This window comes from Panthera uncia (genome assembly GCF_023721935.1).
Source record: "Panthera uncia isolate 11264 chromosome C1 unlocalized genomic scaffold, Puncia_PCG_1.0 HiC_scaffold_3, whole genome shotgun sequence".
NCBI classification, from domain to species: domain Eukaryota; kingdom Metazoa; phylum Chordata; class Mammalia; order Carnivora; family Felidae; genus Panthera; species Panthera uncia.
Window position 1 is genome coordinate 26,633,863 of NW_026057584.1, and position 13,491 is coordinate 26,647,353.

At 37.7% G+C, this 13,491-nt stretch overlaps 1 protein-coding gene across 3 annotated transcripts in view; it reads right to left on the reverse strand.

Annotated features, from left to right (window-relative positions):
• Positions 1–767: 767 nt before the first annotated feature.
• Positions 768–13,491, reverse strand: part of UNC80 (unc-80 homolog, NALCN channel complex subunit) — a 224,490-nt gene continuing 211,766 nt past the window's right edge. For 2 of the 3 annotated variants that reach the window (XM_049615005.1, XM_049615006.1), the window contains 5 exons: positions 12,682–12,738; positions 5,503–5,584; positions 4,529–4,640; positions 3,721–3,920; positions 768–2,881 (listed from right to left, as the gene is read on the reverse strand). In XM_049615005.1, the coding sequence (XP_049470962.1) occupies positions 2,615–2,881; positions 3,721–3,920; positions 4,529–4,640; positions 5,503–5,584; positions 12,682–12,738 (718 nt within the window). In that variant the 3' untranslated portion in view covers positions 768–2,614. The remainder of the gene's footprint in view (positions 2,882–3,720; positions 3,921–4,528; positions 4,641–5,502; positions 5,585–12,681; positions 12,739–13,491) is intronic. The other variant, XM_049615007.1, reaches the window with a different exon arrangement.

A 13,491-nucleotide genomic window follows, 5' to 3' on the forward strand; every position in this document is an offset into this window, starting at 1 on the left:
CTGAGTGGTATAAATCTACACCCACTGTCATGGATGATACATTTTTATTCCAAGGTCTTTCCAAAGTTAATTTCAGAAGAAGCAACCTCTTGGTTTAGTCCAGTGTTTTACACATGGGAAGTAGGTGCCTGTTTTGATTTTTCTTTAAACAAGATAAATATCATTAAGCATCGTAGCTTAAGAAATAATCTAGTATTACCAATCTGTATTTACCATATATAATAATTTTTAGTCATATACTCACTAATGTTTTGAACATTACAAAAACGTGTTATCTTGAACTTTTTTCTGATCTTCCCCAACTGTTTTTTTTTTTAATAGTTATTCTTTCAAACTCCAGGTAACAGTACTCCTGAGAATACATCTTGTGACAATCTTATGCACATACATATAAATACTTTATCAATTACACAGAAACATTCAACACATTACATTCAACACATTTAAGGGCACCTTAAATGGAACAGATGCACACATCTGCAAAACCTCAGCAGTCCCAGTCTGAAAACATTCCCACTCCGTAAGGCCCGGTTTTTCAGAGTGGAGGCTTTTTTGCAAGGTACAATACTTAGCTTATTAAAAAGTTTCCAACAGACTTCCGTACCACTAGAATGAAGGAGTCGGGCTGAAACGCAGACATGCCAGTATAATCGTGTTCAAAACAGCCCAATACTTTCTAAATATATATAAAGGTATTTAGAATTCTTGTCATTTTTTCAAGTCTTTTTTGACTCCTTTACTTTTTAAATATTTGATACGATTATACATAGAGAATTTGAATCGAGAACCAAAAAGCTGGAACAAAGTGCACACATATACAGACTCATACAGCCCAGACACTTGTAATTACCAAACGTAAGGCCTCTAACACTAATTGAGCAGCATAATTTTTAACAGGCAAAATATATCAGCTTAGAAAGAATCATAAAGCCACCTTATACATATATTTCTGCACTCGAGAATTAATTCAGCATCAAGTAAATGATCTGAAAATTTTGTAAAATTTTGAAGAGGCCGTTTACCACCTCTGTTTTCTCAAGTTTTAGATGTGAAAGTTTTCATTTTGTCCATTATCTTTAACCCACAGGTGTCTTTCATTCTCTTAGGAAATGGGACACAAAACCCCAAATAATATTTGAAAGTATAAATCACAACATAAGCAATGCCTATTTAATAAGGAATTTTAACAACAAAAAATAATCCTCCTTTGTGATTTGGGTGAGTTTAGCAGGTCTCTCTATAAACATACTTTTCATAGCCAACGTAGTTAAAAGTTTAAGCATACAGAATGTATTTTCGATTCACTGCCATGTAATCAAAATCTATAACTTCAGTTGGAGGACTAGAAGATGCACACACACACGTGTGTGCATACACGCACCAATTTACGTACATATATGAGTTTTTATATGCTTAGTAGTTATGTAACAGTTTTCTAATGTAAACTGTTAAAATTTTGAAATTCAGTTTTGAACTATATGATGCCAAGCCCTACTACAGGATCAGTAACACACTGGATATGGCCTCACAAGTTTTCTAAGTTTTATGCTCTTCTTGAAGTAACTGAACTTCAGGTTAAAGTACACAAACCGACTGTGCCTATGAAGAGATTGCTCACTTTATCATTTCTCCTCATAAACATAGATGTCTAAAGGATCATAAGAATATGGTTAACACTGAGAAAAAGTTATTTTACCAAACCAATTCTAACAACAATAACCTCAATATCTAAAAATATACCCTCGAGGGCAGGCACAGGATACTGGAATCACATTTCCCAATATCTCCTCATCTTGGCATTGATGTGGTAATGGCTAGAAGTAGGAATACCATACATTTCCAGCTAGAATATTTACATTTAGTTTTCATTATAGTATAGGCTGTTCAGGTTCTTAATTCAAAATTGTGTGGTAATTTTTAGAATATTTTCTCTCTAACATGATTATGAAATGGAACGATCTTAGGGCATTAGCATTTTGATTTACAACATGCAAGGTAAATGACGGTTGAAAAATAAATATTGAAAAATCCACAGCTTTAAAAATAGTATTTTCTTTTTGTAAATGGCTGTATTGTTGGTCAAAGCAAAAGTGGCTGCAGGCTTATTTATTATTTAGTCTCCTCAAACTAATATTTTCCTTACTTATTATTTTTATGTAAATTGCTACACATACAGCCACCTGATTTAATATTTTTGAAACTATAAAAATAAACATTTGCATGAGATGTATAATGTGAGTAATCTCAAAAATTGCATTCTCTTTTTAGAACATATTATTTGTTAATATTCCTAGGTAAGCAGCTCCATAATAGTATATATTTTTAACTGCTCAAGGCTTTTTGAATCATAAACAATGTGCAGTGAAATGGCTCTTTCCTCTTATTCTTCCCTGGTTTTTATGGTCTTCACACAACCAAATTATCTTAGCCATTGATTTTTTAAAGGTGTTTATGAAACAATGTGCGCATTAGCAGCAAAATCTACTGAGATTTGTGTCACCCGTTGGATGTAAAGTGCTGTGTCTTCATCTTTTCTGAGCAAAAGTAGTCACCTTTGAGCAAAGCGATCCCTCCCACATCTTGTCTACACCTGCTACTCTTACAAGATCCCGAATTAAACATGAGACTCATCTAGGTCTACATCAGTCTCCCCCAGCTCAGTGGGCGTAAAAGTGAACTGGCTGGACAGCAGGGGGTTCTCCATGCCATTTTCCTCACTGATGTGAAGGACAGTGTCTCCGTGCTGTAGGAGGATGGATGTCTCAAGGCCTGTGAATTCATCAGGGTCTGAGAGTTGCGTAGAGAGGGGGCTGTGTGCTGTAGCACCTTGCACTTCTGTGTCCTCCTTCTTTTCTCCTTCTTCAGCGGGGAGGGTCTCACTCTGTGACCAAAAAGATCATAACATCATGGAAAGGTAGGATAGGTGCCAGGGAAGAGCATCAAAAATATTGTTGTCTACCTGAAACCGGATAAGAAATCACACGGCCAGTCCCCAGTTGTAGCATTTGCCACATGTGAGCTCCTCTATGGGCCCTTTCAACTTTGTAAGCCTCTGTTTTCTAATCTGTAGCATGAGCGGGTTTTTTTGTTTTGTTTTGTTTTGCCCTCTTACCTTGTTTGTAGACTGTGAGGTAATAGGATGGGATGGTGTTACAATGCTTTTTAATTGTTAATGACTATACAATGTATGTAGTGACATTGCCCCTTCTTTAAATACCACTGGGAAGAACATGGGGACCTATAGGAATTCACTTATAAAACATTGGAAGAAGAAAAAAAAATTAAAACCACAAGAAAAATATCAAAACAATGAGGAAAAAGGTCAGAATAGGAAGTTCCTCTCATCTCATAGGATACAGAAGGCTCTCTTTTTTAAGGCTTCTAAACTGGTAACTTTATTTTCCTTTTAAATTGAACCACCTTTCAACCAGGTATTATATATTGGTTTTCAATGGTTATTTTAGCTGGGAAATATTTTCTCTTAAGTTTTTCATAACAAAGAATACCAAAGTTTCTCTTATTCCTTCTTAAGCAGCTGTATTCCTGACCATATACTTTATATGGATTTTCTTGTTCATGATGAGAGGACCGTTGTCTGTCTGGGTAACAAAATGTTACAGACTCAGACTTAAATTAAATGTAATAAATTTGCATATCCATGGTGCTCATAGACATAAGTGGGCAGGGAGCAAGCCTTGCCAGTTTCCGTAGAGCCCTCACCTGCTTGGGAGACAGGCTGTGAAGATCAGCAACCACAATGGCAGGGGAAGACGTGAGGACTGGTTTGTCCATTCCTTCTGGTTTCCTAGATGGAGCTGGGCTGCAGCCTTGTGGCTGGCCTATAGCAGGAAGTGTTTCTGTTGGGGAAGCTGCTGGCTCTGGCTGAGCCTCAATGAAGGTCACAGAACGTTTCTGATCCGCTGTAGGTCAGAATTAGAGCAGTAAATACGGAAAAAAAATATGTTGTCAGTGCTTAAAAATTAGCTTTGACCACTGTTTCCTGGCTTTTCTTTATGAAGACACTGCTGGCTTATTAATAAATGAGAACATATTTGACTATCAGGTACATGTTTTGATTTCACCTTCTTTCCTATAAAGAGTAGGACTTGGGTAGAAAAAAATCATTTTTACATAAAAGGCTTAATACAAGATTTCCATAGAGGGTTAGGGGAACTTGGTTATCACTCATAACAACTACCAACAAGACTTCAAAGTCCCTATTATTCATCATTTCATTGTCTTTAGTAAGATACAAACTCAGTTCCTCTACTTTCTAGAGTCAAATCTCATAGCATTCATGGTTTACCTTGAACTCTTCCATTTCCCTACGTTCATAGGGTAGGAATAGGTAGGAAAAGGGAAAAGAAGAAAAAGCACTAAAGTGTTCTGGGTGACTTCTTCCCTTATCCTAGAATGTTCCCATAGGTATGCTCATCTGCATGTGCTCAGGGTCTACAGACCTTCCCGACTGGGTTGCATGACATCAATGTGTCAATGGTACAGTCAGAAGGGACACAGGAGGCCTCACCAGATGGCTTCGTTTTAGGTTGAATGCTCCTGCGGGTGGTTGACAGCCGAGCCCCATGGCGGTTTTTGGGTTCAGTCTGGGTCTTCTGACGTGATAGTAGAGGACGTCTTAGCTAAAGAGAACAGGCAGAATAAAGCTGGCAAGAAGGGTCTGACTGCCTGGCAGGAAACTCTGTGCTCAGAGGATTCTGACTATGGTGTATTCTTTATGGGTTTCTGTGGATGCTTATTATCTGTAGCTGATAAATTAAACTTCTTTCTGCATATGTAACTATTGCGTATTTGAATCTGGCATCCCCTTTAAGTTCTTTACGTATCCTAAGGACGTTGATTAACATAATTTCAAGCAGTCATGTGGGAATTTCAGAATTACTGCTTATCAACTGGCCTCTACTCACCTAAAAGTCATAGTTAAACACATGCTCATAACTCTCAAGGGGAAGTTCATGAAAAAACTTCAGATGCTGAGAAAGCATCTGGTACCCAAATCAATGTTGAGAAGCTCCAATCAAAGCAACAGTGCAAAGGCTCATTTAAATTTGTATTTAAAAAGTAAAGGAACCCCACCTAAGGAAATTTGTAAAGATGATCTTTACTTTGATTTTGATTTTAACCTGACTCATTACTCTGGAAATGAGTACGTGTATGCCTGTATACAGAAACAGGCCTTAAATCAACTTTATTACCAGCCCTCCTTGCTCAGTCAGGTTGATTGGAAAAGAAGGTTTCTGAATAGGGAACAGACGTATAGGCCTACTTACTTTACTAAGTCATCAGCTTTGCTAATAAGATTCAAAGCCAACATAGAACTAAAACTCTCAGCTTGCCCAAGTACTTACCACATTTTAAAGTTGCTCTGTACAGCTTATTTCAGGTGGGAAGGCAATATATGATCTGAATACAGGTGGGCATTAAAAATTAAATAGAGCTTTCATTTCGTAGGATCACTCTCCTGCCCTTTCAGGGTCTGCTTACCTGCCTCAGGCCCCTCTTCCTCCCCAGTGGCTGCTGAATGAGGAGGTTCTGTTGGCCAGGCTCACTCTGGACACTTGCCACCCTGTCGAGCATCAACAGTGTTAGTGTGGACCCTGCGGAGACTACAGAAGACCATCCTCTGGTGGGTGGTAGCCAAAATCACTTATATGAAACAGTCACTTCAAAGATACCATTATCTTTGAAGGAAGGTCGGGAAAGGATCCCTGGGATGGGAGATTTCAAGGGTTTGGGAGGGAGAACGAGGCCTTACAGCCCCACGCTGCCAAAATTGAGATTTTGTTTTCAGTCACTGATGCCATATCTATCATTGAGCAAAACATTGGTTCGATCACACCCCTGGTTTGGAAGCCACCATAAAGTTAAAGATGTCATATTCTAATCTCAATTTTTTTTTTCCAAGGGGAGGGGAAAAGGTGGTGACAAACAAACACAAACAACTCTATCACATGGATGGGAACACCTTCTTTAAAATTTCAATTCAAATGAAAATAAGATGGACAGATATCAAACACATCAGACACAGAATCCATTTGGGTGAAGGGGCACATTCAACACATGTTTGCAGCCTGAAGTCTCTGTGACCACTGAGTAAATGGATAGTCACATGGGTAGACAATTCAAATGTTTTTTAAAAAAAGATTTTAGATTTAAAAGGCCGGCGAAATAATTAAGCTATCAGTAGAACTCAGAAGCTTAATTAAGTAATATTGAGTAGCTGCACTCAAACATATTGTACAGTTTATAAAACAACCACCTGCTCCCCCCAAATTTGCTGTGTATGTGTGCATTTTATATGCAAAAATGACTATTGACAGTGGTCGCTATTTCAGTATCGGGTGAGGTGGAAAATATTGTCATGGGCCCATGATCCATTTTCATTCTGCATGCATGTATAATAGGTATTTATACTGGAAAACGGGGGGTGAAAAAAGGAAATGTATTGTGCCCCAGAGAACATTGTAATCCTACAGATGATGCCAATGTGCTTATTTGGTTAATTACTGCTTTGCCTTTGCAAAAGGAGAGTCATCTACAAATAGACTTTAGAGTAAAACATTCCACAGAGGAATCCTTAGTCAACAACTGTCCAGGAAAAACAAAGACTATATTCACTCATTTCCATTTTTTTTAAATGAACTATCTAAAGTATCTAGCTGTAGTTACAGGGAGAGAAATTGATGGCAAGATGGACAATCAGATGTTTCCCCTGTTAAGTTAACAACTAGTTAACCATCGTATGGTTGATAGTCATATCTGTCATTTTTTAAATGTCTTACTCATATTTCCACTAGAAGAAAATTAATGATTCCCAAATGGAGTTTATCAAAGTTTTTATGAAATAAGGATGTAAGTATATCATAATTGGCCATTTGGGATACACAATACGAAGTTCCAGAGTCCCCAAAACAGATGCTTTTTAAACATTCTTGTCTCTTTAATGTCAAGTTCAAAAGATCAATATACATTACTTTTATACATATATGACCTTGTATCCTATATGACCTTTCTATGAAAATTATCCAAATGAACAATGCAATAGATTCTGATAAGCAATCCAGACTCTGTTGCTGTTTGAAGTGACATCTCCTTATTAATTATACATTTTAACATGTGTCTTAAATTGGAAAGAGAATTCAATTACATATGCACAAAAGTACAAACAAGTTTCTCTCAAATACCAAGCAAAGCTCTCTTTGGCATGGTTTCTTCATTGACATCTAAATGTTACCTCAGTTCCCTTGGCCAAAAAGGGAGGTTAATACTTACCACCTACCTCCCATTAAGGTAGAGAAAAGAAGTTAGTTGATGTAAAATGGTTTGAACATGAAAAGGGATGTATAGAACATGCTTCTTTGTTTTACATTTGATATTTGTAATGAGTTTATTGCTTCTAGAATGCTAAAAGGAAGTAGGTTATAAAATGTCTTGAAAACAATTGGGCTGAGAAAATGAAATTGAGGCAGTCCACTTGTCTCATTTTTATTCAGTAATCTGAGATTGTGAGAAAAAAAAAATGGTACGAGAAAAAAAATACACGTTACTCAGGGAGTGTTAAATGTCAAAGCATAATGGTAATTTCATGATGATTATTCCAAGAGAGGATCATAAGCATAAAAATTTTCTCTATGGATAGAGAGGCTTATATCTAAGAAATGAATCAAGTTTATAGCTTTAGCAATTAGCTGTTCTATGTAAATGATCTAGCATTTCATCAGCGGAATGTACACATCAAAGATGAAATTACAGAACATGTCCTTGGAAATAGTATATCCCAGCTAATAAATTATATTCTCCCTAAACATGTGGTGCTAACATGTTGGTACTGGGGACATCCAAGTCTGGCTTAAGTGTGTACAGTTAGGCCACATTAATAATAAGCAGCCAGAGAAGTTAATAATGGAAGTAATTTATGCAGAACACATTTCTTTCTCTCAGGTCTATACCAAATTGGAGTTGCATAGAAAAAGGAGTTTCAATTTAGCTTCTCTCTGAGTCATGTACTGTATTAGTAGAATGTAGCATTTATGATTTGTGACCATAAGAATGTACAATACTAAAACCAACCTGGAGCAGACCAAGGTGTCTGCCCTATGCACCTCTCCAAAGGAAACTGGTTTCTTGTAAATTTTAATCTTGGGAATGAGAAATGGCTGATTTTCTACTGTTTGACAGTAGAATAGGTTAACTTATAGAAGAGGTTAACTAATAATAGGTTAAGACAATAGAGATAAAAGGAAATAAAACTTTCTAAATTGAAGCTAAAATTATCCTTTGTATTCTGAGTCACTGAAAAACATCACCATGGCAAACCATACAATGATCTGGATTGCAGAGAAGTACATGCACTTGGGGCTTAGCAGAATTTTGACTCAACTGTCTATGAAAAACAAAAACACCTTACTCAAAATGCAAGGAAGTAATTTATAAGCTAGCGAAGTTTAGACAATGTTAGGAGAACAATTCTGGCACAAATGACCTCTTTTCCCCTGTTTCAGCCTGATGGCCTGGATTATAGTGTAGAAATGTGTATGCATCTCCTGAGTGGGACATATACCAAAATGGTACTTCTTAAAAGAAAGGAGAGGTGAATAAGGGGATATTCAGTAATGTAATGAAAATATAATATGCAAAAATGTGATAACAATTCATATCATTTTCCTAAATTACAAAAAAAGTATAGATTGAGACATTAATATATTTCACAAGTGGAAGCTGTAGGTGAGACTAGCACAAGGAAAATGAATTAGTATTTTCATTGCCTTCACCTATGCTTTTAGTTTCAATTTTAATACGTTAGAGAAATCTAGAGGCGGAATACGAGACACAAAGCATAGCCATTTACCTGGAGTGATCGCCTTGTGATAGGAATGCATAAAGCCTGCACCAAAGGAGCTATAAAGCATTTGTAGAGAACAGGGATACAAACAGGAGACCAAATTCTACTTCTCCCTTTCCCAATAAAAGAGCATTGTTTAAAATTTACTTAGCCTCCACAGTGTCGGGAGCAAGAATTTCTGTCCACTTAAAAGTCCTTCTGGCTGGACTAAGAATCAAATTGACATGAGACAGACTAACAGGAGAAAATCAAATTTAATAGTGCACATATGGGGTATCCACATAGACATGGGAATTCCAAAGATAGGCAAAATGAGGTATAGGTGTTATTCTGAACTAAGTAGAAGGGGCTTGGGGTCTGGGATTCCAGAGGAAAGTATGTACTTCCCAGGGCAATAAGAAGAGCAGGTATTTGTAATTAGATGTTTGCTCTGCCATACAGATGGGTTGCTCAGATAAAATTTATCTCTATTAATAACACTTATTCTGGGAAAGACCCCCAATTTAGATTCTGCAGTGTGGTTCAAGAAGGACAAAAGTTTCCCTTGATGCCATGGGGTCTCAAGTGCCCTCATCTCAAAATAATCCACTGGCACATTCTGGATGGGGTCTGTCCAGAACCCCCTCAACAACATCCAGAAAATGTATTTTAAATGCCACAGAATTTAGAGATTAGTGGCTAGAATCAAGAGTAAAATGGGAGAATAGTCTGGATTTTAGATAGCCAGTAAGAACTGAGATAGCATTGGCAAAGGGCGTATCTGTATCACAACACACATTTTCTTAGCTGTTCATTCTCAGCTACATGAAAAGGTTTCTATATTTTTCTAAGTACTTGGAGAGTACTTGCCTAGTTTTCATACTTTGAAAATGTGGATGATCAAGACATGGGTTCTACTAAGTAGGTTATCTTCATTTTGTCTCACCCAGGCTTGTTCAAACTTGAGCCACGTTCTTATTTTTCATTGTGATTGAAGTTACCCTTACAGAATCAAACAGCATTATAATATTTTTCTAAAATTTATAATTGACTGTTAATCTGTGCCTTTAAAAGTATTCTAATGTGTCCAAACAAAATCTAATTTTCCAGTATACACATCCAGGCTAAAGTGCTTGAATAACTTCTGTATGTTTAATTCTTCTGGAGAGAAAACATGATTCACAGTGTGTGTATTTAGGGGCAGATACAGAGAGAGAACATCTACAGTGAGTTTCTATGCCTCTAAGAGCAACACTCTCAAAAGAAGAGAATCACTCATGGGATATTATTTTATCCCGTTTATTAATTTCCAAGAGAAAGAATCTTTGCTCCATAGTGTAGTACTTCTAACAGGCTGATATTTCCCGTGATGAGTATTTAAAAGAAAGCAGATAGCACAGGTTAGAAAAAAAGTCCTGGAAGAAATTTTCAAAAGGTCTGTAGAGTTTTTATTCTTTTCTACCTATGCATCAGATCACCTTAGTTATCTGATCTCTTCCTTTTTTTTTTTTTTTTTTTTTTTGGTCTCTTCCTCATTTTTCCATTAGGCCAACGTGTGCCACTGACCTACAACAATTGCTCTTTCAAAAGCAAATCTCCAGAAAGTACCAAAACGTTGGGGGGTGGGGGAGAAGCAGCTTGTATTACTTTCCCTTGGGCATGCTTCCTGGCATCCTTTAAGCTTTGGAGCCAGATTTTCCTTAGGACTACTTTGGGTGTATTTTAGGGCCTGAGTGCTCAGGTGTGTGCTAAATATAATTGCCGTTGTTAATGCCTTACTGCTTCTTTAGGATCTTAAGAGTCTGAAACCTAAAGAAGTTTCATGTCAAAAATAAGAAAGCCTGGAAACCAAATATAATAAGTGTCTATTCTATTTTATAAACCCACCTCTTAGTAAATGCCAAAAGTTCCTCTCCTCCAAAGAGAACTTGGTGACGTGATGGAGTTTAAAAAATACGATTTGCAGTGTATATGGCAAAGGTGGATGTGCTACTGGCTGGTGGAATACCTCTGCATTAATAGAGTTATTTAGAATCCAAAGTGAATGCTTCATCTTCTCTGTTCTTAATGACCACCACTGAGGCTGGGTGGCTAACACCCAGAACAAAAACATGCCAGTTACAGGAACCACAGATCAACAACAGTTGGTCTAAAACCGTCCCCAAAGTCCTCACATGACTGACTAATTCAGATGTAGATAAAAAGCTATAGCTTTGGCTCTGATTCAGTCTCATGTAGCAAAAACTTTGGGTTTTATTCCCATTGGTACTGGACCCAAGCCAGATTGGTTCTGATAACCCCAAAGTCAGCAATTTGAATCCTGAACCTGCTAGAGATGACTAAATCCTTTGGAGAGTTTGTAAAAATCAACTCAAATCCCTGCCTTCTCTCACCAAACCTGAGCTAGTATTGACTCGGCAAGAGTAGAATTTGGCCTAATTAGAAAAGCCCTGGCGGAATGGAAGTCTGATTTAATCCTTTCCATTCTCAGTGGGCCACCGAACTTATCTCCTAATCAACGATCTGTTGTCTCAAGTGTGATTTTAAGCATCAAACAAATGCTTTCTTTGAAAGTAGTGGTCGTGGTGCTAGACTTGGTTCAGATCTTTTCAAACACGGTGAACAATGAGAGGAAACCGTCTTGAGACCGTCTTGTTCTTCCTCATCCCCAAAGCTCTTGATAATGGGATTAAGTCTGCACACGCTGCAGCACTTCCACATTTACCACCAATAAGAGACTGATCTGTCAAGGCAAGGGCTCGCAAACACAAATGAATGTCATGAATTATGGGTCTAGTAAAAAAAATGATACACCCGATGATGGACTAAATTTCCCATTTTCAGTTGCTAAAGAAAATGTGAAATCTGAACAAGATGCAAAGAAAACAAAAACACCCTTTCACAGGAACGGCCTCTCAACATTTCCTCATCTTTGTGATAAAGCAATAAACACGTTGTATTGTACTCACTATATAATGCAGACCTGGAAGGGAATGTTTTCTCTTGAGATGGAACTAAGGAACTCTTAGAATGAACAAGAAGCATTACCCCTAATGAGGATTAGTTGAGAGGTGTGAATCAACAGCACAAGATTAGGGATGTGTGACGTGGTTTATCTGAGTGTTAAAGGTGCAGTCCCCCTTTCTGATGCTTTAAACCAATAGCCAAGGCATTTTGTTGTTTGCATCAAAAGACTTTTCTTACTTACCAAGAAATGTTTGTGTCTGATATTTCATGGCAAGTTTGGGAGTCATCTTTGTGCTGGGACATTCTTTTTATGTGCTGTTTGAACAAGCTACTATAATAGCTTGCCACATAGCATGCATCGAAGAGAGGGAATTATAGAAATTGTATTGACATTGCTACGTCTATCATAGCAGCATTGTTTGTCTTCTTACCATCCATGCTATTAGCTAAAAGACCTGGCTACATTTAATAAGGGGCTGCTTGATGATGGGGAGTTGTATTAAAAGGCTTGTGAAAAACAGTTCTCAAGGGATATCAGTGTGGGAGGGAATGATTCGGTGGGATAAAATTAACATTTAGCATATCAAACTTTAGACGTCCATGGGACAAGCCCCTGAAAGAACTCCAGAGATTTTTTTTTTTTATTTTAAGTAAGCTTTTTAGGCCATTCGTGATTAAGCTCTGAAGCTGAAAATGAAGGAGGCTACACCTTTGACTTCCAGGCTCGTGTGTTCATGAGCAACAAAGGGTAAGAAATGGAAATAGATATCAAGACGGGGGCGAGAGGAGACAGAGAGACAGAGAGACAGAGGAGACAGGGAACAGCTTAGTTTCCCAGCACAGACACCAATAGACAGGTAGCATTGACACTGTACCTAGAGAGGCTGCCCTCGGCGGCCAGGCCCTGGGAGTCATCGAGGACATTAGGTTCACTGCAGGAGGGGTAGGGAGATGAAGCATTTAGGGAAAGAAAATGCAAACAAATAAAAGAAAAAGAAAAAAAGGCATGCAATTTTCTGCTTCCAAGAGCCAAAAATAAATAAATAAATTTAACAGAACAAGGAAGGAAAAGGAGACAGGTAACCATTTCACCTTGTGCTGGGTTTGTCAAGACAGGACTCGAGGCAATGGGGGAGGAGGGACTTTGGGTGGTTGCGACTCTCAGAGGAGTGATCTGTTTATTGGTTAAGCACTGGGACTTAAAATGAGCTCCAAAGGGACACATGAGCTCTGAAATGCATTGCAGAATGAATCTGTAGAAGATGAGATTATAATTCCTTTGGTAACCATTTAGTTGGATGGGTATTACTTTTAACCTGTCTTACTATGTACATGAGTCTTCATTGATCAGGAACCTGCTTCTTTCTTGTGTGGTGTGACATTATCACACAAAAACCACTTACCATGACTGCCACAACCAAACTCTTGGAACTGATGCCATTAAGAAAAGCAAAGAAAGAACTCAACTTCCCTTGCTAATTTTGCAATGAAAATGCAAGTAAACAAATGGAAGGAAGATAACCCTGGAATATTCACATGGAACTCTCATTTACCGCCTTAGTCCTCCTCTAGTGACTGAATTCTAAATGCCAAAGGAAAAACACTTGTCAGGTTGGTGAGAGAATGATTAGTTTATTGATTTATTTGGGTGCAGCTGATTGCGGGTTTTGTGAACAGAAACTGTA